We start from the raw sequence: 24,972 nt of genomic DNA, 5'->3' as shown, positions 1-24,972 counted from the left end.
GGGGGGGGGGGAGGGAATGGTGTGGGTATAACATAAAAAAAAACACCACACTGGCTCCAAATCATCTCTCACTTGCTGTGAGGCTTTGGGCCAGACACCTGAATCTCTGGACTTCAGTCACCTGGGAATTCTAAATTGCCTGGTAGGTTCTATCCTCTCTATTTCCTCACCTCACCCCATTGCACCTACCATCTGCCGGGTCTGCTGGAGTTGAGCATTGAAGCCCCGAATCTTCTCAGCCACTTGCCCAGCCGTCCGGAAGGCCCCACCCGCCCTGTGCAGGGCACCTCTGCAGTGGGCCCCACAGTCTGTACCATTGTCTCGAGGGCACAGCTCACCGGGGCATGTTGTGGGGGTGCAGGCTACCTGCCTGGAGCCCCCACAAAGCTGTGGAGAGATAGGGATGTCTAAGAAGGCACTCCAAGACTCCTCAAAAACCACTCCCATCCCATACCCAGAAAACAAACAGTCAACATCTCTATGGCAACTAGGCACCAGAAATGTGTTTCCTTGGCAACCACTGAGCACACTGTGAAGGGCACATGGGTGGGGTTGGGTGGGAGAGTGGGGTGTATTCTTCCCAGGGTGGGTCTGCCCTAATAGGTAGCTGACGTGCGGCAAGCTGGGGGCCTCCAGGAAGTGGGGCTCCATGCCATGAGTCAAGGGCCCACCTTGTTGATGGTGGGTGTCAGGTCAGGGAAGGAAGCCATCTCCAGCCTCAGGGCTGTGAGCTGGGGGCCACTGGCACCTCCTCCTCCTGCCACCTGCCTCTCCAGCCGTTCAGCTTCTCTCCGGCTGTCTCTGAGCTGAAGCAGCAGGCGGGAGCTGTCGGAGACCTGCTGGGCTGCCTGGGATGACCGTTCATAGGCTGCAGTCAGCATCCGGAAGGCTCCTGTGAGAAGAGGGGGAAAGGATTGAGTCACCCCTGGGTGTGAGGATGGGAGATGAGAGGAAGAGGTAGAAGGGAGAGTAAGAGAGACCCTGGCAGCCCTCTCCTCACCGGAAGGATCAGCACTGCTTATTTTTTCAAACTGCTCCCTCTTGTTCTGGTACACAATGAGGAGCTGATTGAAACTTTGGTCCAGGCTCTCCAGGTCCCCTGGGAGCGACAGCATCTCCTCCTCTAGGGGCAGATCCAGCTGTAGGTCCTGCAGAGTCCGCCTGAGATGAGAGAAGGGCTTTCATTAGAACATGGGAAGGGGTTTGGCTTCCCCAGAACCAGTCATTTTCCTAGAGAAACTGCTATGGAGTCAGGAAAAAGCAGGGATCTTCAGCAAAGGCAACAGAAGGGAGAACCCACAAGCTGAAGAAGATTCTCCTGGGCCGAGGCTGGGTGTGCTGGTGCCATCGTCTCTCCATCTCTCTGAAGTGGCTTCTCAGTGTGGCCTCCACAAAGCCTTCTCCTCCCTTGACTTGGGAGATGCTAACATCCCCCCATCCCTCAGAAGCTGCTGTTCCTGCTCCTGGCTTCCACAGGAGTGTGACCCCTACCTCACCTGATTCAGTCTCTTCAGGCTGACTTCAGTCACACCTGCCACTGAGACTTCAGAGATTCCACTGTCTTCCCTGCTCATTGCAGCCCCACTTACTACCAAGACCCCAAGCCTTCAATTCTTGCACCTCTGGGCTTAGCTCAGGCCTGTGCCCTTGCAGACCAGTATATCCAGACTGCTGGGTATCTGTGGAGGTCAGGCAGCACCACCTCCATAAAGCCTTCATGGCCACCCTTCCATCAACGTTTTCCCTCCTTTATAAGGTGATAACACCTTATAATGGAGTTCTGGTAGCATAATGGTTACCAATCAGGCTGCGAACCTCATGGTCAGCAGTTCAAAACTACCAGCTGTTCTGCGGGAGAAAAATGAGGCTTTCTGCTCCCGTAAAGATTTACAGCCTCGGAAACCCTGTACAGGGTCGCTAAGAATCGGATCCGACTCCAACATCACTTTATAGTTACATTTTACACGTCTGCCTCCCCCATTGGAACATTTTGAGGGTAAAGACTGTCTTTTTAATCTTAATATAATATCCCCAACACCTAGCACAATGCTTGCTTCACAAATGTTAAGTGCCATTGAGTCGGTTCTGACTTATAACAACCCTGTATAGGAGTGGCTGGTGAGTTTGAACCACTGACCTTGCAGTACAAACTGACCTTGAAGTCTAATGCTTATCCTACAGCACCACACCAGGTCTCCTTGTTTTATAAAAGATGATTAAAAAGTATGGGGTGAATGAATGAATGGATCCCAACATTTGCTCTAGCTCCTCTGTCAGAGCCTCCAAAAGGAAGGCCCTGTGGGACCAGGAGTAACAGAGGGTACTTCAGCTACCCACTCTCCTCAGCTTGCCTCCTCCCTGCTGCCCATAATACACCTCCAAAGCTCTGCGCACCCTCAGTCAGCCGGTGCTTAGGGTAAGCAAACTAACTGTAGAATCTTCCAGAACCCAATCCCCCTGCTGGTGGGATGGGGTGTGGGTGGGGACACTTCCATTCCAAAGGCAAATAGAAGCTATTTTTAGAGCTCCGCCTCTTTGATGCCCTCTGTTAGGGTGACTAATCCAAAGCTGCTCTCTCTAAAGAACACCCAGTTTGAGCTACCGGTCTGTGCCCAAGGCCCGGCTCTGCATCATTGTAGCCAAGGGGCTCTGTCACGTCACCTCCCTGTGCCTGCATCCATCACCTGCGCCCACCACACCAAGGTCACAAGACAATGGTGATGATGAAAAGCAAAAGCATACACGAGAAGGCCTGGGAAGGGCTGGACACATGTGAGAAGATCAGTGTGCCTATGCATGCCCAGGAGGCAAGGGAAGGGAGCTACCTGATGGAGAAGATGGCATTGGCCACCTGGGCCACCTCCTGCTCTGTGGTGGAGGCACGGTTGAGAATGGCTTGGATCTGATCAATCTTGTTCTTCGCATTCAAGAAGCGGGAGGCCAGGCCATGGTCCCCCAGACCCAGCCCAGGCTTCAGGCTGGCCGTGGTGTTGTGGAGGCCACTGAGGCGCAGGGCCTTCTCCCGGATGTCCGCATCATAGGTTTGGAAGCAACGATGGCACGCCACGCACACTGGGTAGCGATCACAGTAGCCTCGCTGGCACTGGTCACAGCGGGGCCCGGTCAAGCCAGCACGGCAGAGGCAGCGGCCTGAGGCCTTGTCACAGCCTGGGCCTTCAGTTCCCCGGAAGTCACAGTCACAGGCTAGAGTCAGAAAGAAATGATGGTTAGAGACGGGAGGTCGAGGAAGATGAAGGCATCTAAAGAGGAGGTCTGACCTTAGCATCCTTCTGTATGACTTAGAAAAACTGACTGTGAAAGCCAGGATAGCAACCATGGCAACAATAATAATGAGAGCAAAACTGAGTCAGTGTCCACTGTGGGCCAAGTCCCCTGGAAGGTATAAATGGCTTGCTCTCAACTACCAACCTGAAGAGTACAGGCAGGAAACCCTAAGGAGCTCAATTCTACTGAGTAACACATGGGGTAGGCACGAGTTGGAATTGACTTAACAACAACAGGCTTTGTTTTGGTTTTGTGTGCATGTGGTCCAGGCACTGTTCTAAGCCACACACACATGCACAATAATTTATTTCATCTTCACAACTAGTCACTGTCCAGTAACTCTAACTCACAGTGACCCATATGTGTCAAAATACAACTGTGTTCCATCGGCTAGTCAGTGGCCGAGATTTTTGGAAGTAGATCACCGGGCCTTTCTTGATGCTGAGTGGACTTGAACTTCCAACTTTTCAGTTAGCGACTGAGTATAAAATGAACCATTTATACCAACCTACAGCCATCAAATTTATTCCTGTAGAGGGTTTCCAAGACTCAATCTTTATGAGAGCAGCCAGTCTCACCTTTCTCCTGAGGAGTGGCTGGTGGGTTTGAACCACCAACCTTATGGTTAGCAGCCCAATACTTAACCCACAGCTCTAGATAAAGCTCTTCCTCTGGAACACTGGAGAAGAGCAGCCATCTGCTAGGGGTGGCCTGGCATTCCCTGCCTAGAGGCTGGGTGTGAATAACCCTCACTACACAAATAAATCCATTCTCTCTGCGCCTAGGGCAGACCTGCACACGCACACCCCACCTTGAGTGAACCCACCTCGGCATCCGGTGGCCCCGTCTCCATAGGTCTGGTCCGGACACTGGCGAATGGCTGCAGAGCTGCATGTCAGGCCTCCAAATCCATCCCTACACGGGCACTGCCCCGTGAACTGGGAAGGAAAAGGGGTGCTCTCAGTTTCCATCTTGTATTGGAGACTACATCCCAGCTCCAGAGTCAGCACACAGAATCCAGGGTCCCCATTGGCTGCCTGTGGAGCTGCTGTCCCCCACCCCCACCCCGCACTTCAAGGTCAAGCTTAAAGTCAAAGTCCAGAGAGCACTGTAGAAGGTATGGCAAAGATGGCATGGCCAAAGCTGAGGACCACAGAAGGAAAGGGACATTCGGTGGTCTCCCTACAGGGCCCAGCCCTGACTCTAAGAAGTCCCACAGGGGCGGCGTGCAGTGAGACAGAGCTGGTGTCCAGACCCCTGTCCTGCTGAAGGACCCCACCGCCACGCTGCACCGCGCACCTGGTTGCACTGGGGGCTGAGGGAGTTGTTCGGGTCACAGGCGCAAGGCTCGCAGCCTCGGCCGCTGGCCAGTTTCCAATGGTAGGGAGCGCACTGCTCACACTTGGAGCCTGCCACATTGGGCAGACACAAGCAGCGCCCACTCTCTTCATCACACGGCATGTCTCTCCGGGACCCCAAGATGTTACAGTCACAGCCTACGGGAGAGAGAGGTCCTGAAGGGGAAGCCACACAAAATCACCCACCCCCCGAGGATGGACGTTCAGGGAGTGAAACCGGCTAGGGGAAAGAGCTGAGCCTTTCCTTCCAGATAACAGGGCTGATTAACAAGACACTGCACGCTCCTACCAGTCCCAGTCACCCGCAGTTTGGCAGCACCCAACCTGAACCCATGCTGCCACCTGCTGGATGCCAGTGGTATAGCACCCGGTGTTGTGGGAGAAGGAAACAAGTGGGGGTCTCCTGGCAATGCCAAGGCACATCCCCGCTGTCATCCTTTAGCTGGGATTTCGTCTGGAGAGGACACATTGAGCAGGACCAGTCATGAGTCTGGTGGCCCCAGGCAGCCTGCCCCGCACTATGTGGGCCGGGCTCCCGCTACTCACGGTGGCAGCCCTGTGGGTTGGTGTAGGTGAGTCCAGTGAAGCCCGGCTTGCAGAAGTCACAGCGCTCTCCCTGCACATTCTCCTTGCACACACACTGCCCGCTTACTGGGTCACAGGGAGCCCCTGGCACCGCCCCATCCGGGTCACACTCACAGGCTGAGGGGCAAAAGCAGAGTCACAGGAGGAACAAAGAAGAAACGGAGAAGGTTACGAGTTGCTTCTAGGACCTGGAATGCCCAGGTGCATATTCTTGTTGTGCCATTTAATATCTGTTTACCTTAATCAAGTTACTTAACCTCTCTGTACCTCAGTTTCTTCATGTGGAGGAATAACAATGGGGATAATAGCAATATATTCTTCATAGACTTCTCATGGGAAATAAAGAATATGAAACCGTGCTTGGCACAAGTGAAGTACTAGCAGGTGTATTTTTGCCTGTCTTTATTTCTTGAGCAACTGCTAAGTGTCATGTACTGAGCTAGGTCCTATCACATACTATATTGTTTCATCCTTTTGGATAACCCTGGGAGTTGGGTATTAATACTCCCATTGTACAGATGAGAAAACTGAGACTCAGAGCATTTAAACAACTTCTTTAAAGTAAGTAGCAGGGCTCAAACTCAAGTCTATATCATTCTTTACACAGACAAATAATATCAACAGGAATTGACCCAGCCTCCCTCATTCCCACTTTGAGATCTCTTTTATGTCTTTCAAAATATAAGACTCTTTCTCCATCCAGGTCTTACCTGATTGAACCTGCCCAACCATATTGTTAGTCTAGCTTGCTTTCTCCTAAATGAACACATTGGCACTTGTGAACATGCTATATTATTCCTGGGTGTTCCATTACATTACATTCATACATTCATTTAACAAACATCCCGTAAGCATTAATTACTTGCCAGTCAGTTATTATGCTAGGGACTAAGGGCATAAAACATAATCCCTGCTTCAAGGAGCTCTCAGTGTTGGGGAAGACAGAAAATGAACAACATACCTCATTCACATGGCAAAGGTAATAACATAAACATGGATAAAGGGAATTTGAAGGGCAACTGGAAGGTTGCCAGTTAGTCATGAGAAAGGAGCGGGAAGGAGACTTGCCAGGTGGAGGTAATCACAGGTACACACAAACGTATGTACCAAGGTGACGTGTCTGGGGAGGTTGAGCTGTCACAGGTACCTAGGGTGCTCCGTGGAGGAGCATCAGGATGAGGTTGGTGGGTACTGGCTGGGGCCTGACTGTGGACCTTGTATGCTATCAGTAGACTAGGCTTTATTTCTATGTGGTAGGAAGCCTTCTGAAGTTTGTGAGCAAAGCATTACTATAAGATTTGTGTAGCAAGTGCACAGGATTCTGCTGGATGGAGGACAGGCAGGGGAAGGAGGGACCAATGGCTGATGATGCTTCCCTCCCCTCTTGCTCATGGATCCTTCTACTTCCTGCCCCTACTGGTCCCCATTAGGAAGATCACTCTGACATTCTTTGGGGTATCAGAAGTGGTCGGGTTCTTTCTCCTTTTAAAAATCAAAGGAGCTCAGCTGCCCACTCAGCTCTTTTCAGCCAAATCCACATTAGAAAACCATGAGGTGCACAGGGCGTGCTCTGTATGTGTTGTTTTCCTCCCTCCTTCCTCTCTTCTTATTCATGAGTGCATGACTTACATTAAGGATCCCTGGTGGTATAGTGGATTAAGCATTGAGCTGCTTCCCACAAGGTCAGCTATTCAAGTCTCCCAGTCACTCTACAGGAGAAAGATGAAGCTGTCTGCTCTAAAAAAGATTTACAGTCTTGGAAACTCCAAGGAGCAGTTCTCCTCTGTTGTATAGGGCAAACTGACTCTATGGCAGTGGGTTTGGGTTTATGGCTTATATTACCAAATATTTGTGTGTTCCTTAGTTGCAGGAAATGTATTTTATATTTACTCTTTCTTCTCCCATGTCTAAAATACAGGCTACAAATTGACTGACTGATTGATGGTCCACGGGCCTTAAGTGACCTGTGTAGTCATTAAGTTGAAACAAGTCCTGGCCATAATCAAGTTTCCCTGCTCCCTGCAGGTCTTTGTGCCCCAGGAATGCAGACAAGGTCACCTTGTACTATGGTGGGGCATAGTACACAGATGGGGGCTAATGGACAGATGATACGCCAGGGCCTAGAGCCTCTACTCACGGATACAGGTCTCCTGAATGGGAACACCAGGTCGCCGGTTTCGGAAATAGTGCAGCTGACACCGCTCACAGTTCTTGCCCTCAGTGTGATCCCGGCAGTTGTCACACACGCCACCGTGTGTCCCCTGGCTGGCAGCAAACACGGCTGGATCGAAGTGGCATGTCTCTGAGTGTCCATTGCAGTTACACCCTGATAAAGAGAGTCAAGTCTGATGTTCGGCTGGCATCATTGCCACCGACAAAGCACTTTCATGGCAAAGACATGGGGAAACTGAGGCTCAAGGAGGGGGTGTCATTTACTTAAGGAGTTTAAAAAGCAGATGCTGTTGGCATGGACTCATGGCGACCCTGTGTGTCAGAGTAGAACTGTGCTCCACAGGGTTTTCAATGGGGGATTCTTTGCAAGTAGATCATCAGGCTGCCTCTGGGTGGGCTCAAACTCTAAACTTTCAATGAGCATGTTAAACATTTGCACCACCCTAAGACTCCTAATCCAGATTACAGGACCAGTGAGAAGGCAGAGTAGAGAGCTCAGACCTCCTGACTCCCATTATGGGGGTTCTGAACCTCACATGCCACGTGTCGACTGTGGCCAGGCTGGGCCAGAGACAGAGGCCTCAGGCCTGGCTGAGGGGAAGGATGAGGACAGTGAGGGACGTAGCCCAAACTCTCTCCATTTCACAGAAGAAGAAAAGCCTAACTGGCTGGGGTTTAAGTAGGCTTAGATTTCATTCATAAAAAGGAGATTTGCCCTGGGTCCCAGGTGAGTCCATCAAGGCCCAGAAGGGGCATCATTGGATCCAGGCCAGCACAGGGCAGGAGGAGAGCCTAGACTCATACTTTGGCATTCATGGGGGTCCTGATCATCTGCAGGTCTCCAGGGCCAGTTGTTGTAGAAGGGTGCACAGTGGTCACAATTGGGTCCAGCAGTGTTGTGCTGGCAGACGCAAATATCGTGGACCTAGGAGAAGAGATCATCAGTCAACAGAGATAATTAACGAAGAGAGGTCCCAACGATGGGGCTGCCCTCTCCCAGCTCAGGCCCTAGCTTGACCAGAATACTGTCCCTGAATGTCCCAGCCTTTACTCAGCTCCTAGGGCACTGCCTGTGGAGTCCTGGTGTGGTGCCATAGCATATGCACTCGACCTCAAGGTCAGTTTGAACTGCAAGGTCGGTGGTTCAAACTCACCAGCTGTTCCTCGGAAACCCTATACAGGGTTGTTATGAGTAGGAATAGACTTTACAGCACTTAAATGGCACCACTTGTCCGTCCTTCTGTGTGTCTGTGTGTGTGCGTGCTTGTGGGCATGTGTCCCTGCTCTTCCTCTGGATGGATTTTTTTTTTTCTTTTTAATCATTCCTTATACTTGGACACCTCCATGCTTCCCAGTCTAGAATGTGTTCAGACACCCTTGTTGGCAAACTATATAATTCTAGAAACTTGTGGGTCCTCTGAGATTTATATTCAAACAATCTATGAGTGTTGTTGTTAGGTTAATGAGACTGTTATAAAGAATTGTTACTAGAGTCATTAAGATATAAAAATAGAAGAGCTGTTGTGTGTGAATTGCCTTCCAAATTAGGCCCAGCACCCTCAACCTGGCATTCAAGAACATTCTCCTCTCCTACTCCTAACAGCACAGCCAAATAAAACTTTCAGCTGCTCCCTCTATGGGTCCTGATTTGTCCCACCTTTTGACCTTGCTGAGGGTACCTTCTGCTGGAATTCCCTTCTCTTCTGGTTCATCAGTACAATCTTGCCTGTTAAACTCCAGTTGAAGATAGCACTTCCTTCCATAAGCCTGCCTGGTTCCTTTAAGCCCATGGACTGAAGCCCAGGTTTCTTTTCAGAATCACCTGAGGAACTTGTATCAAACACCAATGCAGGCCCACATCAAACAAGCACAGCTTTCTCAGACGGGTCAAGGTGCTGGGCTACCTTTTGGAGGGCAGCGGGGCAGGTAGATGGAGGGTTGATAATAGATTTCTTAGAGCAGTTTTAAGATTACAGAAAAATGGGACAGAAAATTGACTTCCCCCTCCCCTCGACACATGATTTCTCCTATTATTAACATCTCACATTTCTGTGCTACATCTGTTACCATGGATGAACCAATATGCTGTGTTGATATTAACTGAAGTCCACAGTTTATGTTAGAGTTCCCTTTTTGTGTTGCCAAACATTACTATATTATACTGAATACTAATGCATCCAGCTTACTATATTATAGAGTTTCACAAAGACAAAAACCACAATGTTGTCAAATCAATTCTAACTCATAGCAACCCAAGTGCCTGTCCACCCCCCACCCCCCACCCCCGGGTTGCCAAGGCTGTAAGTCTCTAAGGAAACCGAATGCCATATCTTTTTCCCACAGAGTGGCTGGTAGATTCAATCACCTACCTTTTAGTTAGCAGCTGAATGCTTAATCACCACACCACCCTAGACTCCATCTACTCTTCCCTCCACCTCATTCCTGAACGCCTGGCTCATTGGTCTTTCACTATATATGATTTTGCCTTTACTCAAATGTCATATGGAGTCCTGGTATGGTGTTGTAGGACAAGCACTAGACTGCTAACCACAAGGTCAGTGGTTCAAACACACCAGCTGCTCCTCAGAAGTCCTACACAGGGTCATTATGAGTTGGAACTGACTGGACAGCACTTAACAACAAAAGAATGTCATATTGTTGGGATGTCACCACGTTTTTAAGCGGTGATTCTTGTACGGCCAGATTTGAGGCCCACAGAGCAGACAGGCTCTCTCCTCCCCTGAATCCCACAGTATATTGCATTCCTCAGATGTTGGCCATTCCTCTGCGCTGGAGTTGTTTATCTATGCACCCTAGTGACCTCCCTCACTCTGAACTGGACTCACCTGGACTCCCTGTAGTCTGGGTCAGAAGCTGGTCCCAAAGTGAAAAGAATAAAACTGATGGCATGTTCACTTCAGTTGCACTTCCCTCCCCAGCCACTTTATATAATTTCCTCATGTCCCTCTCCCCGAGAGGGTACTCATCATGGTATGGCACTGTAGGATAAGCACTCAACCATAAGGTCGGTTTAAACGGCAAGGTCGTCTGTTCAAACTCACCAACCACTCCTCAGAAACCCTATACAGGGTTGCTAAGAGTCAGAACTAACCCGAGGGCACTTAACAACAAATTATGTTGACAGAAGAGCCCCCTGGTGGTGAAAATGTTTAATGAGCTTAGCTGCTACCCAAAAGATTGGAGGTTTGAGTCCACCCAGAGCCACCTCAGAAGGAAGACCTGGTGATTTATTTCTGAAAACTCAGCCATTGAAAAGTCTATGGGGAGCATGTTCCACACACATGGGGTCACCATGGGTTGGTTGACACAACTAAAAACTAGCAGCTGTTTTCTTGTTGTTGTTTTACTTTATTTTGTTTTATGTTGACAAAGGAACTAAAGCCCCAGAAAAGTGAAACGACAGACTTAGCATCTGTATTAGTCTTTGTTTGCTAAGTCTGTCTTGTATTTCAACACTTGTTAAATGCCATTGAGTAGGTTCCTACTCATAGTCACCCTGTATAGGGTTCCCACGGAGCAGCTGGTGGGTTTGAACCACCGACCTTGAGGTTAGCAGCACTCCAGTACTTATCCTACAGTGCCATGGATTATTATTTGGTGATTAAAAAAAAAATGAGCTGTTCGCCATGAAAAAACATGAAGGAACCTTAAACGCATGTTGTTGCCAAGTAAAAGAAGCTAGTCTGGAAAACACACTGTATGATTCCAACTATATGAGTACCACATTCTGGAAACAGTGAGACAGTAAGAATATCATCATCTTCAAGGGTTTCAGAAGAAAGGTGGAGAATGGAGCCAAAGGCATTTTCAGGGCAGTGAAACTATTTTGTATGATGCTGTAATGATGGACACAAGGAATTATTCAACCCACTGGACTGTAAAACACAGAGTGAGTCCTATATGTAAACTATACACTTTATAATAATAATAATAATGTATTAAAATTGGCTCGTCAACTGCTACAAATGTTGCATAGGAATGCAAGACATTAATAATAATAAGGAAACTCTGTATCGGGGGAAGAGGGTTGATGGAAAATCTGTTCTTACTGCACAATTTCTCTATCAACCTAAAAAATAAAACCTATTTAACAACAACACAACAATATGGTTCTGAAAGTAGGGGTTTAGGCATTGACTTTGTTTATATGCAGCCAGGATTGAAAACCATTGCTTTAAATGCCTCTAATACACACACACACACACACACACACACACACATTTACTTATATGTACTTGAAAATAAAGTCACTCTGAACCATAGAGGCAGTCTAAGGAAGTACTATACAATTTTGAAATGATGACCACTTAGTGTTTGTTGAGTTTTTTTCCTATTGAGTCATTGACTATCCCACTCTTAAATGTAATGCTCTTCCAAGGATGTCCTTAGCCTGCCTTGCCCATGTCCCCTCCCACCAGGGCTGTTACCTGCACAGCAGTGGAGGGTCCTGCAGGGGCTCCTGGTGCGGGGGCACAGCGATCAGCATGGCCATGACAGAAGCAGCTCCCCTGCAGACGCAGCTGTGACACTGCGTAGTAGGCACTGGGTGGGTGGTAGCCCCTCTGAGGCACAGGGGCCAGCTTGGTGAAGTTGACTCTCAAGTTTGTGATCTCCCCTAGCTCTAAGAGGGAGCAAACAATGACGAGGGAAAGGGTAGGGGAAGGGAAAAGAAAGAATAAAAGTTAGAAGTACATAGAGTGTCCCAGGGGCAGGAGGGACACACACTTAATTCTTATCTCATCATCTCTTCCTTCCTGGCTACATAAGGTTATACTAGGGCCACCATCCCTAACCCTCAATCTTCAACTGCGTTCTACTATCTGGGGGAGAAGGCTTTCCCAACTCAGACTTTGTGAACCTCAAGGCTACCACAGTACCCCTGTGGGGCAGGCAAACAAAATGTTAAATCCCCAAGCATGTTGACAGAAATGTATAAAACCAGAAATCCGTGCCTTATGTTCCATCTTTACTTCACTCCCCATACCCATACTCAGTCCTACAGGCTAGAGGAGAAGTCACGCTGACCTTGAATCTTTTGAGCCTGAGTTGCTGGAATTCCAGAAGCTAAATCCATGACATTAAGTTGGACCTGCAGGGAGAGGGGAAAGGAAAGAACTGAAGAGATCAACAGTGCATGGCTAAAAAGCAGCCCTTTCCACTCCATGCCCCACCATCCCCATCTCACTCAGAAGTCCCTTTTCCCTGGAATCTGACATAGAGCATGGATATGAAGCTAGCCAAGGGCTTTGGAGGAAGGAGATGCTCACTGGGCTCAAAAGGAATCTCTGTGTGTGCCTGTGTGCAATCTCCCCTCGCTAATGAAAAATATAGGAATCCCAAGAGTTCACCAATTTCCTTGGGTCAAAAGTTATGTTAAAATGCATAATCCACACATAAGGGGCTAACAACAACCACAAAAATCCATTCTTGTGGAGTTCAATTCCAACTCACAGTGACCCCGTAGGACAGAGTACAGCCCCATGGTGACTGCCAGACTGTAAATCTTTATACAGAACAGGCTATCAGAGAGGCTGGTGGGCTTGAACCATCAACCTTTCAGTTAGCAGCTAAGCGCTTAACCACTGCACCACAAGGGGCTGTGGGATACTAAATGCCCCAAGACTTATCCTGAAAGAAAGGACACAAAGGCCTGGGTGTACAGATGTGATGACCCAGCGCAGCCTCAACACCATCTATGCTTGTTCTTCTGAATAAACAGCACTCATTAACTATGATAGCATCCTAGGAAGAGTTTTCACATCGGTGCTTCAGATATCAGGGAAGAGTCCTCATGTTGTGATCTGGGGTCTGCATATTATGATTGCCATAGATTTGGATGAGATATGACCAAGGAGGAACTGCTAGAACCAAAGGGAAGAGATACATTGTCCCCAGGAGAGTCCCAGTTTCACTCATTCCTCAGTCCAGTGATAGACGGCTCTGAGGGCCACTGAGAAAGGAGATGGGGAAACACAGCCTCCATCTAGAGACAAGGGAAAGCAAGTGTGGAAGAAGTTAAAGAATTAGACTCAGATGGAGAGGATTAGGGAAGAAATCATCTGAGATGCTTCTAGCTGAGTATTTCAATTCAGGTGACCTTGAACTGCAGGTTCCACCTGAACTACTTCCAAGGACTTTGCTGTCCCTGTAACCTGTCATTGAGTCAACTCTCAACTCATGGCAACCCCATGAGCACAACAGGACTGGACCATTGAATTGGGTAAGTTTTCAGAAGTAGATCTCCAGGGTTTTCTTCCCAATCTTTCTTAGTTTGGAAGTTTTGCTGAATCCTATTCAGTGTTGTAACTACATTCAAGCCTCCACTGAAATACGGGCATTGGATGAGAATCAAACCCACATGGAAGGCAAGAATTCTACCACAGAGCCACATGTTAATAATGACTGTTGTTGTTAAGTGCCCCGAGACAGTTCCAACCCATAGCAACTGTGTATAGGGTTTCTGAGAGGGGCTGTGTGTTTGAAATGATAGGATTAGACTAATAGATGGCTCAAACCTGAAAAGTTCAGTCTTGTGTTAAAAACCTAACTAAGGTGTGTTTTTGAACCATCGATGGTTCAAACCTACCAGCCTCTCCTTGGAAACCCTACAGAGGGTCGCAGTGCATTGGAGGCGATGCAACAGCATTTAACAACAAAGGAGACAGAAAATAAATTACATATGTGTGATTTGCTCACTTGTATCTCACTAACCATCCAAAAGTCCTCACAATGAAGTGAAGTTGGTATTACCCTCTCAACTGCAGGAATGTGCCAACGAGCAATGGAGGAAGAAGCTGAAAGAAAGAGTAGGGTTGGATTTATGCAGCGGACTCAAGATGTTTCTAAAGTGTCCCTCAGCAAAGAGATGACCAAAGAATGTCCTGCGGTCATCATTAGAGAGTTCAGGAAAGACAGCAAGGTGAGCAGATCAAAGGTATTCTCATCTCTTCTCAAGCCAACTTCCGGGCTGGACAGTGAGTCACTGAGGACCACCCTATGTCAGATAGCTGAGGCCAGACTGGTGGGGCTGAGGGAGAGTCCTGGGACAGTGGGAATGGGAGTCTGGGTGAGAGCTGAGCAAGGAGACAACAGAGACCCTTCCCCATGCTAATGTCTGCAGGCCAGGCCCTTCCACCTACCTTCCCTCCATTCAGGTGCCCACTAGGCCTCTGGGGGAAGGTCTGGCACCGAGCTTCCTGCCAACTCTGAGGCTGGCCCTGGCGCACCCGGGGGAAGGTGGAAGCGCAGTCAGCAGCCAGGTACTGGTACACCTTCCAGGTCTTGCCAAAGTCTGAGGACCGTTCGATCAGCATCCCAGCGGGCTGGGGCCCCTGTGGAGACAAAGGCAGGATGAGGGCCCTGAGTGACTGAGGGAACCGGAAGAGTTAGTGTTGTGTCCCCTGAGGCCACCACCACAAATACAGGTCTCTAAAGAAATGCTGATGAGCTCTGAGCCCTGCAGTGAGGAAGGAGAAGGGTGGCAGAGGGAGCCGGGTTCCACCTGGCACATCACAGACCCTGGCAGGTTTTCCTGAGGGGAACCAGGGAAATCATGGAAATGGGATCACCTTTCTAGAAGACATGTGCCTAGCTCAGCCTGCAACATGGCCACCAGGCTGGAAATTTCTCCCATTTCTGCACTGCCCACAGCTAATCAGTTTTTATGCTTGCTAGGTCTTGATTTTGTCCACTGCCATGGTTTAGGCAAACATGAGCTCTTTCACAGAGCATCCTGCCTCCCTATACCCATTTACTCAGTGAATTTATGCTGACTGCTCCCAGCCTAGATGGCTTCTTTGAACTTCATGTTCAGAAATCCAACACCCAAAACAGGTCCAACTTCCAAAATTAGGACCATTGTTAGGAATGAACTGTGTCTCCCAAGAAGATGTACAATGTCTTGGATCCTGTAACTTTGCATGCAATCCTGTTTGGAAATAGGACTTTTCTATGTTAATGAGGTCAACCAGAGTAGGATGGGCCCTAAATCTAATCGCTTCTGAATTATAAAAACAGCAGAACTGACACAGAAACAAACACAAAGGGAAGACCCATATGAAGACAGACAGACATGGAAGATGGATCTAGAAGCCCCAAAATGCTGAGGATTACCACAGCTACCAGAAACTGAAATGGACAAGGAAGAACTTCTCCCTAGAACCATGCCCTGAATTCAAACTTCTAGAATTTGGAGAACACTAACTTCTGTTCTTTAAAGCTGCCCAGTGTGGTATTAAGATACCCATCTCTCCAGCTTCTGGGTGACCACCACCTCCTCCCATCTATCTCTGAGAGCCCCCCACCTAATCACCCACCCCTCTTCCGTCACTCATATTTTGATCACATATGTCACAATACAGAAAAAAGCCTTCTTTTTAGAATATAAAATGGACCACGTCACACCTCTGCCAAAGCTTCCCAGGATATACTAATGAAATCCAAACTCCCAACAGCAGCTGAAGACACCCTGTGCTACGTGGACCCTGCCTCACTCCTCACCTCACCCTGTGCCAGCATGATCCCCAGCTCTACCGGAAGCTGTGAATGGTCATTCTGTCACACCAAGCTGGCTCCTTCCTCACAGCCCTTCCCCTGGTGGCTTCCTTCTCTTTTGTTCTCACTTAAATGTCATGGCCACATCAAGACCTTTGCATACCCATCGAAAGTGCATGTTCCTATCCATACCTTGCTCAGCCCACACCATTATTTCTTATTACAGCAACTTGCTTGTTTCCTCTATTACAGTCACCACAATTTTCAATTATTTGTTGGTTTCCTGCTTTTGTTCTTCTCCCACTAGACCAGGGCTTCTCACTATTGGTATTTTGAGTCAAATAATTATTTACTGGGGGTGGGGAGGAGGCTGTCCTGTGCATTGTAGGATGTTTACCAATCTCTCTCAACTCAACCCACTAGATGTCAATGGTGGTAGTTAAGTGCCGTGGAGTCGGTTTCGACTCATAGTGACCCTGTACAGGGTTTCCGAGGCTGTAAGGTTTCCAAGGCTGTAAGTCTTTACGGGAGCAGAAAGCCTCATCTTTCTCCCACGGAATAGCTGGTAGTTTCAAACTGCTGCTCATAAAGTTCACAGCCCCATTCGTAACCGCTCTACGCTACGCTCCCCGCAAACCAAACAAAAACCCACTGCTGTCAAGTCAATTCTAACTCTCTAGGACAGAGTGACCCTACAGGGCAAAGTAGAACTACCCCATAAAGTGTCCCAGACCATAATCTTTACACAAGCAGACTACCACATCTTCCTTCCATGGAATGACTTTTCAGTTAACAGTCAAGCGCTTAATCACTACGTCTCCAGAGTTCCTTCAAAAATAATGCCCCACACTGCCAAATGTCTTCTGTGAGGCCCAAATCACCCCGTAAGGAGAACAACTGGTGTAGACTGAAGTCCCCCTACCCCCAGCTGTCTTGTTGTCACAGTTGTATTCCCAGCCCAGCATCTAGCACACAGCAAGTGCTTAGTGCACATTTGCTGACTAGATGAATCTTTCAATCATCAGGCTGCCACCATTTGCATTTGAAAAGACATTTCTCACCTGATACTGCCCACCCTCTGAAGTCACCACACACACATTTACCATTCCAGACCCCATGTCCATCCCCTTGAGGCGCTGTCCTCAATTCCACACCTTTTTACCTCTTCTTCCTGGCCTTTGCACATGATGTCCTTTTCTTTTCTTTTTCTTTTTTTTTCAGTTAGCGTTTTATTGAAATCACATGATGTCCTTTTTGCCTGGAAAGACCTTTATCCTTCACCTGGTTATTACTGATTTATGAGGGTTAATCTCTCCCTGAGTGCATTCTTTGATGCCCCCAAGAGAGGTCAACCTAGATATTTTCCTCTTTGTCACTATCACCTCTTCTTTCCAGTTTCAGAGCCCTCCACATACTCTCTGGCTGTTGTCTCTTGGTCTGTCTTCCCTACACATAAAGCAACTTAAGGATAATGATTTCATTTTATTCATTTTCCCATCCCTAAAATCTGGCATCAAAGCTTAACATATAATCAGGGTTTGCTTCTATACATAGCATGAATGGACACATAAATGAATAGGTGAATGATAAAAAAGCAAGGAAACTATTTAACAGGATCCATCCAAATGAAGGTTGCCTTTCAAAGTTCTCACATTCACAGGCTGGGCATTTAGTCAAAGGATGCTGGCATTTCTCAAAATACTTTTGACCTTTTCTTGGGATAAGCCTCTTAGAGCCAACTTCTTCAGTCATGTAAAAAAATAGTTGTTAAGTGTCGATTTATCGTCGAGTTGATTCCGACCCATAGCGACCCTGTATAGGGTTTCCAAGGAGAAACTGGTGAGCATGAACCACTGACCTTGTAGTTCAAATGACTTTGCAGTCTGATGCATTAGCCCACAGCGCCACACCAGGACTCCATTTAAGAAAATAGGTCCTATTAATTTTTATTCCTAATTCATTTTAACTCTTTGAAAATGATGTCATCCCTTCCTAATCATATAATCTTATCAGTCAACTGTGATGCTTAAATAGTTGACTGTTGCTGTAGAAAGAATGAAATCTTTCTGTGAGGGTAGAAAAAAAAGGATGTTCTGCCACAAATGAGTGGAAATATTCTTCCCACAAGGAATATATCAGAAATCTGTTGTGAAAGTGAATTCCTGAATTATTTTGTGAAGTAATAGCACCAAATGAGTAGATTACCCATGAAGAGGGCTGCTCTAAAGGCGTATCTTTCAAGTGGATGGACAAGTTCACAGCTGTGTGTTAAACTAAAGATCTCTAAGGTCCATTCCAGCTCTCATGTTGTAACACATCAGAACTCCTTTGGACAATTGACTAACTATCTGCAGAGTTACAAAAACAGAGTCTACCAACAATGCACAACTGCATAATAGGTTGCAACAACAACACAAAACCCAGTTGCTGTCAAGTTGATTCTTACTGATGGCGACCCCATGCATGTCATAGGATTTTCAATGGCTGGTTTTTCTGAAGATTGCCAGGTCTTTCTTCTGAGGTGCCTATGGGTAGACTTGAACTTTCAACCTTTTGGGTCATGGCCAAGTATGTTAAATATTTGTACTACCCAGGGACTTCATAATAAGCAATCATGTCTAGTAAAATTGGTACTTGGCGGAGCTAAATTATTCACATGGGGTGAGAGTAGGGGTAGAACCACCACACAACCATGACAGGTATTCTGGGGGTGCCCCTGTTCTCCCTGAAGTGAGACCTCGGCTATCATCATGAGATAGGGTCAGAGTGAGGGTAACACCAGCCTGGGATGTGATGCCATCATGATTCTGTGCTCTTCTATGGGTCCAAGCCCCCCTCTTCTACCCACTGCCCTCTCCAGGAAGCACACCTTAAAATCCATTATGATGTCCTGAAGCTGAAACTTCCTGTCCAGGTCCAGCTGCAGAGAGACGGGGTTCTTATCTACAAGGACAAAGGGCAGTAACATTAGACCAGAGATGTTCCACCTTTTCAGCCCTGAAGAGCCCTCTGGGCTGTACTGACACTTATTGTTGTTGTTAAGTACCATCGGTTATGACTCATAGCGACCCTGTATAGGGTTTCCAAGAACAGCTGGTAAGTTTGAACCACTAACCTTGCAGTTCGAACCGACCTTGCAGTCCCGTGCTTTATCCCACAGTGTCATCAGAAACTCTGATTTCTCGCCTGGGGAGAAATGATGCCAGTATGGTTCTACTTGGGAGTCCTGGTGTGGTGCTGCGGGTTAATTCACAGGACTGCAAAGTTGGTGTGAATCTCAAGGTCGGCAGTTCACCAGCTCACCAATCGCACCTAAGAAACCCTACACAGGGTCGTTGTGGGTCAGAACCAACTCAACAGCACTTGACAACAACAGCATGGTTCTACTTATTTAAGCTATTCAAGACGCTGTCTGTTCTTGGTCAAAATTCCTTCCTATCATTACTTAATGCCTTGAAGACTTTCAGCTTTCCTGGTTCAACACAATCTTGTTCCCAAAGCTCAATTCCTACAACAAGTGCATTGTAATGAAGTTGGGTTAAACTTCTTCTCATATTCTTTCCTTAAACTCTAATAAACCCCTCCATCAATGCCATCTGACAGACCCCAAATACTGAGGTACTTGTCAACCACATTGTCCCACCACCATAAGAAATGTCTGAGAAGCCCAAAGGGCTCCTGGCCAATCTCTATCCATCCCCATCCTATGGAAATTTAAAGTTTGGATCCCTTCTTCACTGAGTAGTATCCAATCTGTCTGGGCGGGACTGATGAAAGGAGATATGGATAGCACTCATGTGGTACAATAGTGAATAATTACTATCAGGACTGACTGTGAGGGTTGTAAATGTAAAGGTAGATATTTTGTAGCAAAAGGAAGGAAGTGGTTGACTTTGCAGTCCAGGAGCGGAGATCTCTGGGACCATCAAGGGAGAAGAGAGGAGAGCAGGACTCTACCCAGAGAAGCAGTGACACCAGAGATGGAGGCAGAGACGATGACATGGAGAGATGGAGCAGCTGGAGACTCTAGACCCAGAGAGAGAGCGGGGCTGTGTATTGATGACCAGGGGACAGGCTTGCGGGAATACTCTTTGGTTGGTTGATGATACATGGAGGGGATTGTAACCATGGCAATGTAACGATATACAATAGGATGAATGTAAAGCTAATGTTCTCCCATGTAAACTATCACATAATTTATAATAAAACAGTTTAAAAAAACAAACAAAGTTTGGGTCCCTGTAGGTAGCAGGTGCTCACCATTCTGTGACTGCCACCAGCGCGTGGGACCTGAAGATGAAGCTACATTCTCCACTCGGTGGCTGTTGAAATTGTGAGGCATCCTGGAGTCACACTTGCAGCATTTCATCTGCCACTGTGGGAGAGAAAGGCAGGAGAAACTCAGGCACGGTTCTGGTGGAATTCTCCCTTTGTATCCCGAGAGCCAGAACATTCCCTCAGTGTAAAGGCTAACTTGGTTTCCATTGATTTCATTAACACCCATAGGACGATTAGCCTCTCTGACATCTTCTAATTTAATCTTTTTGTGTCCCTCTTAATACCTAGGTAAATAAATAGCTGGTGAGATTGGGGTAGAGGTATAAAGTGGCAGAAAAAATCATTTGGTATACATTATTACTTTAAGGAGAAACAGAAATGAAGTTCTAAAGGCAAAAAGAAGAAAGGTAGGGAAACACACTCTGTGGTTATGAGTTGGGCTGTTAATCTCACATCAGCAGTTTGAAACTACCAGCTGTTTCATGGGAGAAGGATGAGGCTTTCTGGTCCCGTAAAGATTTATAGGCTCAGAAATCCTATGTAGGGTTGCTATGGATTGGAACCAACACCATAGCCCATAACCAACCAACCAACGTGTGCTAGGCAAGAACTAGTAAGCTTCATAGTATATCTCAGTTCATTCTAGTAACCTGGAGAATCCTCCTACCCACAGAGAAGAAGCCTGGAGCCAGTATGTTTTTATGTTGTTGTTAAATGCAGTCTAGTTGGTCCTGACTCACAGCCACCCTGGAGCAGCTGGTGGATTTGAAATGCAGACCTTTCAGTTCGCAGTCCAGGGCCTACTCTACAGAACCACAGTATAGCCCTACTAAAGAGGACTCTGTAAGTGAGCAGCTTCAGGCCAGGAAGGCACCTGGCAGAGGGAGACTGCAGCCATAGGGTTGAGGGCAGAAGTCCTTCCCCATGAATATCTGGGCCCAAGTGGACAACCATGAGGGAATCAGCCTTATGTCCAGTAACCACACGTTCCCTGGCTTGAGCCCAACCCCTGGTGTGTGCTAAGAGACAGAACTGAGCCCTGTGGGTTCCAAGGCAGTTCAGAAGTCATCAAGAAAAAGAACATGACCGCCGCACATGTCCCATATTCTTTGAGTTTGTGCCTGTACATGTATCCAACACAGAGACATGCATAATCTTGTCCCACCTGCCCTGGGTGACACACTTCACATCTATGTTTTATCTGAGTAGTGAAGGTCCCAGTTTAAAGAACACCATTCAGAAGGCTCCATATTCACTCACAAGTAGAAACAGGGCCTGGACAAAGAAAAAGCCTCCCTGGCCTGCTGATCCTTCTGCAGAGGTGAGGCTGTATTCATCATGGGTCATAAGTTCATTTTTTTCTCTAAGCCCTCACTCCCCAGAACCTGGGACCACTCTGGAGCTTTCCCTGAGGTCTCCTGGCTCTGGGGAAGCCAATAAGTTGACTAAGTCAATTCCTTAGAACAGGTGGTATCAGCTGAATGAAACTGATTCCCGAGAGCTCCATCCCAGGAGACTGAGTGGATATCCGTTGCCTGTGCCTATAGTTACAGAAACTCCCTGCTATGTTCACAGCTGACTAAGCATGGAACAGTGGAGAGCACAGAAGGGGAGTTAGGAGCCCTGACTGTCGGCCTCTGTCTCTCCCACACACTGTCCATCTCGCACCTCCAATCTGCAGACTGAGAGAACTGTCACCTTTCCTGGTGCTTGTGGATGCTTTTGTCAGGTCCAACAATGCTTTACGAAACGCTCATTCTTCAGGTGTTTAATGCTCAAACAGTGGCTGGTACACGTACCCTCGTAAAATAACCTCCATTGTCCACCTCCCTACACTGTTCATTCCCTTGTCCTGCCGCATTTTCCCTCATAGTGTATATACATATCCCCTCATGACATACTATATATTTATTTTCTATTTATTTACTTTTTGTTTACTGCCTGCATCCCCCTGTTTGTTGGCATTTTTCCTGAATGCAATACCCCATAAGGGCAGAAAGTTGCTTTTGATCCTTATTTATTCCTAGATCTTGGAACAGTAATGCCTAGCACACAGCGGGCCCTCATCTGTAAGTACTTACTGATTGAAGGAAGGAAGGAATGCTCAATAAATGCTCAAGATTCTCATCTCCATTATTGTTAGGCGTCCCCTTCTGACACTCAGGGAGTTTACAAGGAGGCATCGGAGAGTGAAGAGGGAATAACACAGAGGCGATATTCTGTGGTTAAAGGCTACTATGTATCAGGTACTGCATTTCCAAAATACCCTGTTGCTAACCGTGACCCTCTAAGACGGAATAGAACTGCTCCCTAGGGTTTTGGAAGAGGAATGCCTCATCTTCCTCCAGTGGGATCTCCTGTGTCTGGTGGGTTCGAACCACCGACCTTTCAGTTAGCAGGCTAACACTTAACCTGCTGCACCACCAGGGCTCCTTGATACTGCATTATGTACTTCCAATACAATACATTATTTCATCTCACAACAATCCTCTTCCCATTTCGGAGATGAGACTACGTGGCTTTCCTATGAGCCCAAAGACAGTGTCAGAGCCTGTGACGTTGGGGGAGCAGGAGGAGTAGAGTCCCTTCCCACTTGCCCACTCTCTCCCTCTTCTCCTCTCATTTCCACTAGGGAAGCACAGACATGGTGGGAAATACGGTAAAGGGTGGCAGCCTCTGTTTCCCCCTGGTGGTCCCCAAGAAGGGCTTAGTCTGACCCTAAACAGAGTCCAAGGCAGAGAGAGCACTTTGGGAAGAAGGTTGGCATCTGGGACTAACCCAGTGCAGGTATTAACTACAGAGAAGAGATGACTCAGCTGCTGGGATACCTGAGCACTTAAAATAGACCTTTCTGGGCAAGTGATGGCCCTTGCTGCAGTTGGCCTCCCCTCTGGAATCTAATTTAGTCCCTGGCAGTGAGCACGTCCTTTTCCCCACTCTGGCCAGCCTCTCAGGGGCAAATTTTTCCACTATGTCTAAACTCAGCCCTTGGAAAGACAAGGGCCAGCTGCCTTCCGGTTGCCTTTCCCCAGAGCTCTGCCCAGCTCTGCAGGGAGCTGACCCAGCCCTTCCCCAGCCAAGCAAGTGCCCTAAGCAAGGCTCTTTTTCTCCCTGGGACACTGAGCTGCAACAGCCCAACCTAGTCTGTGGAAATGCCCTGATACTCCCAAATGATGGGCTTTTATGTAACTATTACAAATACTGTTTAGAGAAAGGTTTTGATTGCATGAGGAAGTGCTTATGTAACAGTGCTTATGGAAAAAAAAATTGGTCATAAAGTTCTCTAAGCATTATCATTTGAAATATATATACTAAAGGAATTTTAAACAAACATTTGGAATCAAATATGCTAGCAAATGTGCCAATATGAAATTGCTGACATCCAACCATTTTGACCTGTGAAAATAGTGACTACATACAAGGGGACTTCAAAAAGTTAGTGAAAAATGGAATTAAAAGATAATGGAATTTTCCCATGGATTTTTTTGATGCTTTTCAGTTAGCAGTCCAGTGCCTACACATGTACACACATACACCTATACAAAGGGACTTCAAAAAGTCCATTATGTTTTAATTCCATTTTTCCACAAACCTTTCAAAGCCCCCTGGTATATATTCCACATTTTATATGTTGAACAGGTCATAACTTCTGTACTCCAGTAAAGAAAGGGTGGTATAAAATAAAAGAAAAATAACCCAGATGTTCTTCACTGGCTCACTGTCCTGCCTCCTCTCTTTCCCACGAATGGTCTGGAGGTGCCCCCATGCCTTCTTCACCTTCCCTTCACGTGTACAGGTACTGATGGAGGGATCAGATGGCCTAAGAGCTTAAAAGTTATGTGTTGCTTATCATAGTTACATAGCTAAGGAGGTATTTATCTCAATCCTTAGAGCCAGGCTAAGCCAACTGGCCTGGTGAACAGGTATTTTAAGTAGCTCTGCCTGTCAGCTAGCTAGCAAGATAGAAGGCTGAAAATAGAGTGGCTTATGGTAGAAGCCCACACAAAGACAAGCTGCGTATTTGCTTCTATCCTTCTGGGCCTCACTTTCCTATTCTATTTTATTCTTTTGTTTCCTTTTTTCCCCCTATTTTATTCTTGTGTATGGCTCTTGGTATAAGCCTCTTCATCGCACACGTGTTACGTGCCTCTAGCTCTCCCTTAAATGGAAGCTGTCAGCTGGAGCTGCCTCCCTCTTTGGGGTCATTTGGCTAGTGTTCTCCTGGCTGCCCTACCTCACAGACACAGCATTATTATCCAACTCAGCCTGTCAGGCCTCCAGCCAGTTTGGCTCCTACTTGCTCTCCAGCTAGAAACACCGGACCTTCTCCCTTACCCTGGAACTTTCTAGAAGCTCGAAGTCTGGCTGGAAGACAAACCCTCCCCTAGACCTGGCGGAGGGCAGAGAAGAGAGCAAGAGCCAGCAGGCACCTGGATTGCAGTGCAAAGGCATGGGATAGGAAGGAAATGCAAATCAAAGAAAGCCCTGTGTCTTTGCAGAACATAGAACAAATTCTGAGGGAAAATGGGGAAACAGGCTTGGGTTATGAGAGAGAGGCCAGGGGGCAATGTTACCAGTCACCTGAGTCCATCTAAGGAGTTATAGCGAGGGTCACAGCCACCAGCCAGGACCAAAAGAAAGTTAGTCAAGACCAAAAGAAACACAGTTGCCTGCAAGTAAAAACATTTCCCTTACTTCCAACCTCCTCATTGGTAAAATGCAAAGGTTGGATGAGATAATTAAGTTCCTTCTTGCTCTAACATGCTATTAGAATTCTCCC

The 24,972-nt window shown here is 47.3% G+C and overlaps 1 protein-coding gene across 1 annotated transcript in view; it reads right to left on the bottom strand.

The window, feature by feature from the left end:
- The window catches only part of LAMB3 (laminin, beta 3), a 55,400-nt gene that overhangs the window by 13,890 nt on the left and 16,538 nt on the right, over positions 1-24,972 (bottom strand). The window contains exons 4-17 of the mRNA XM_006834048.1: positions 20,175-20,289; positions 18,784-18,857; positions 14,561-14,752; positions 12,447-12,510; positions 11,849-12,042; positions 8,205-8,325; positions 7,366-7,554; positions 5,190-5,345; positions 4,585-4,781; positions 4,112-4,223; positions 2,826-3,204; positions 1,001-1,161; positions 672-892; positions 190-387 (exon numbers count right to left, since the gene is read on the bottom strand). Coding sequence (XP_006834111.1) covers positions 190-387; positions 672-892; positions 1,001-1,161; positions 2,826-3,204; positions 4,112-4,223; positions 4,585-4,781; positions 5,190-5,345; positions 7,366-7,554; positions 8,205-8,325; positions 11,849-12,042; positions 12,447-12,510; positions 14,561-14,752; positions 18,784-18,857; positions 20,175-20,289 — 2,373 coding nt within the window. The remainder of the gene's footprint in view (positions 1-189; positions 388-671; positions 893-1,000; positions 1,162-2,825; positions 3,205-4,111; positions 4,224-4,584; positions 4,782-5,189; positions 5,346-7,365; positions 7,555-8,204; positions 8,326-11,848; positions 12,043-12,446; positions 12,511-14,560; positions 14,753-18,783; positions 18,858-20,174; positions 20,290-24,972) is intronic.

Source organism: Chrysochloris asiatica, unplaced genomic scaffold (assembly GCF_000296735.1).
Source record: "Chrysochloris asiatica unplaced genomic scaffold, ChrAsi1.0 scaffold00009, whole genome shotgun sequence".
Lineage (NCBI taxonomy): Eukaryota > Metazoa > Chordata > Mammalia > Afrosoricida > Chrysochloridae > Chrysochloris > Chrysochloris asiatica.
This window is presented reverse-complemented; position numbering and strand designations above follow the sequence as displayed.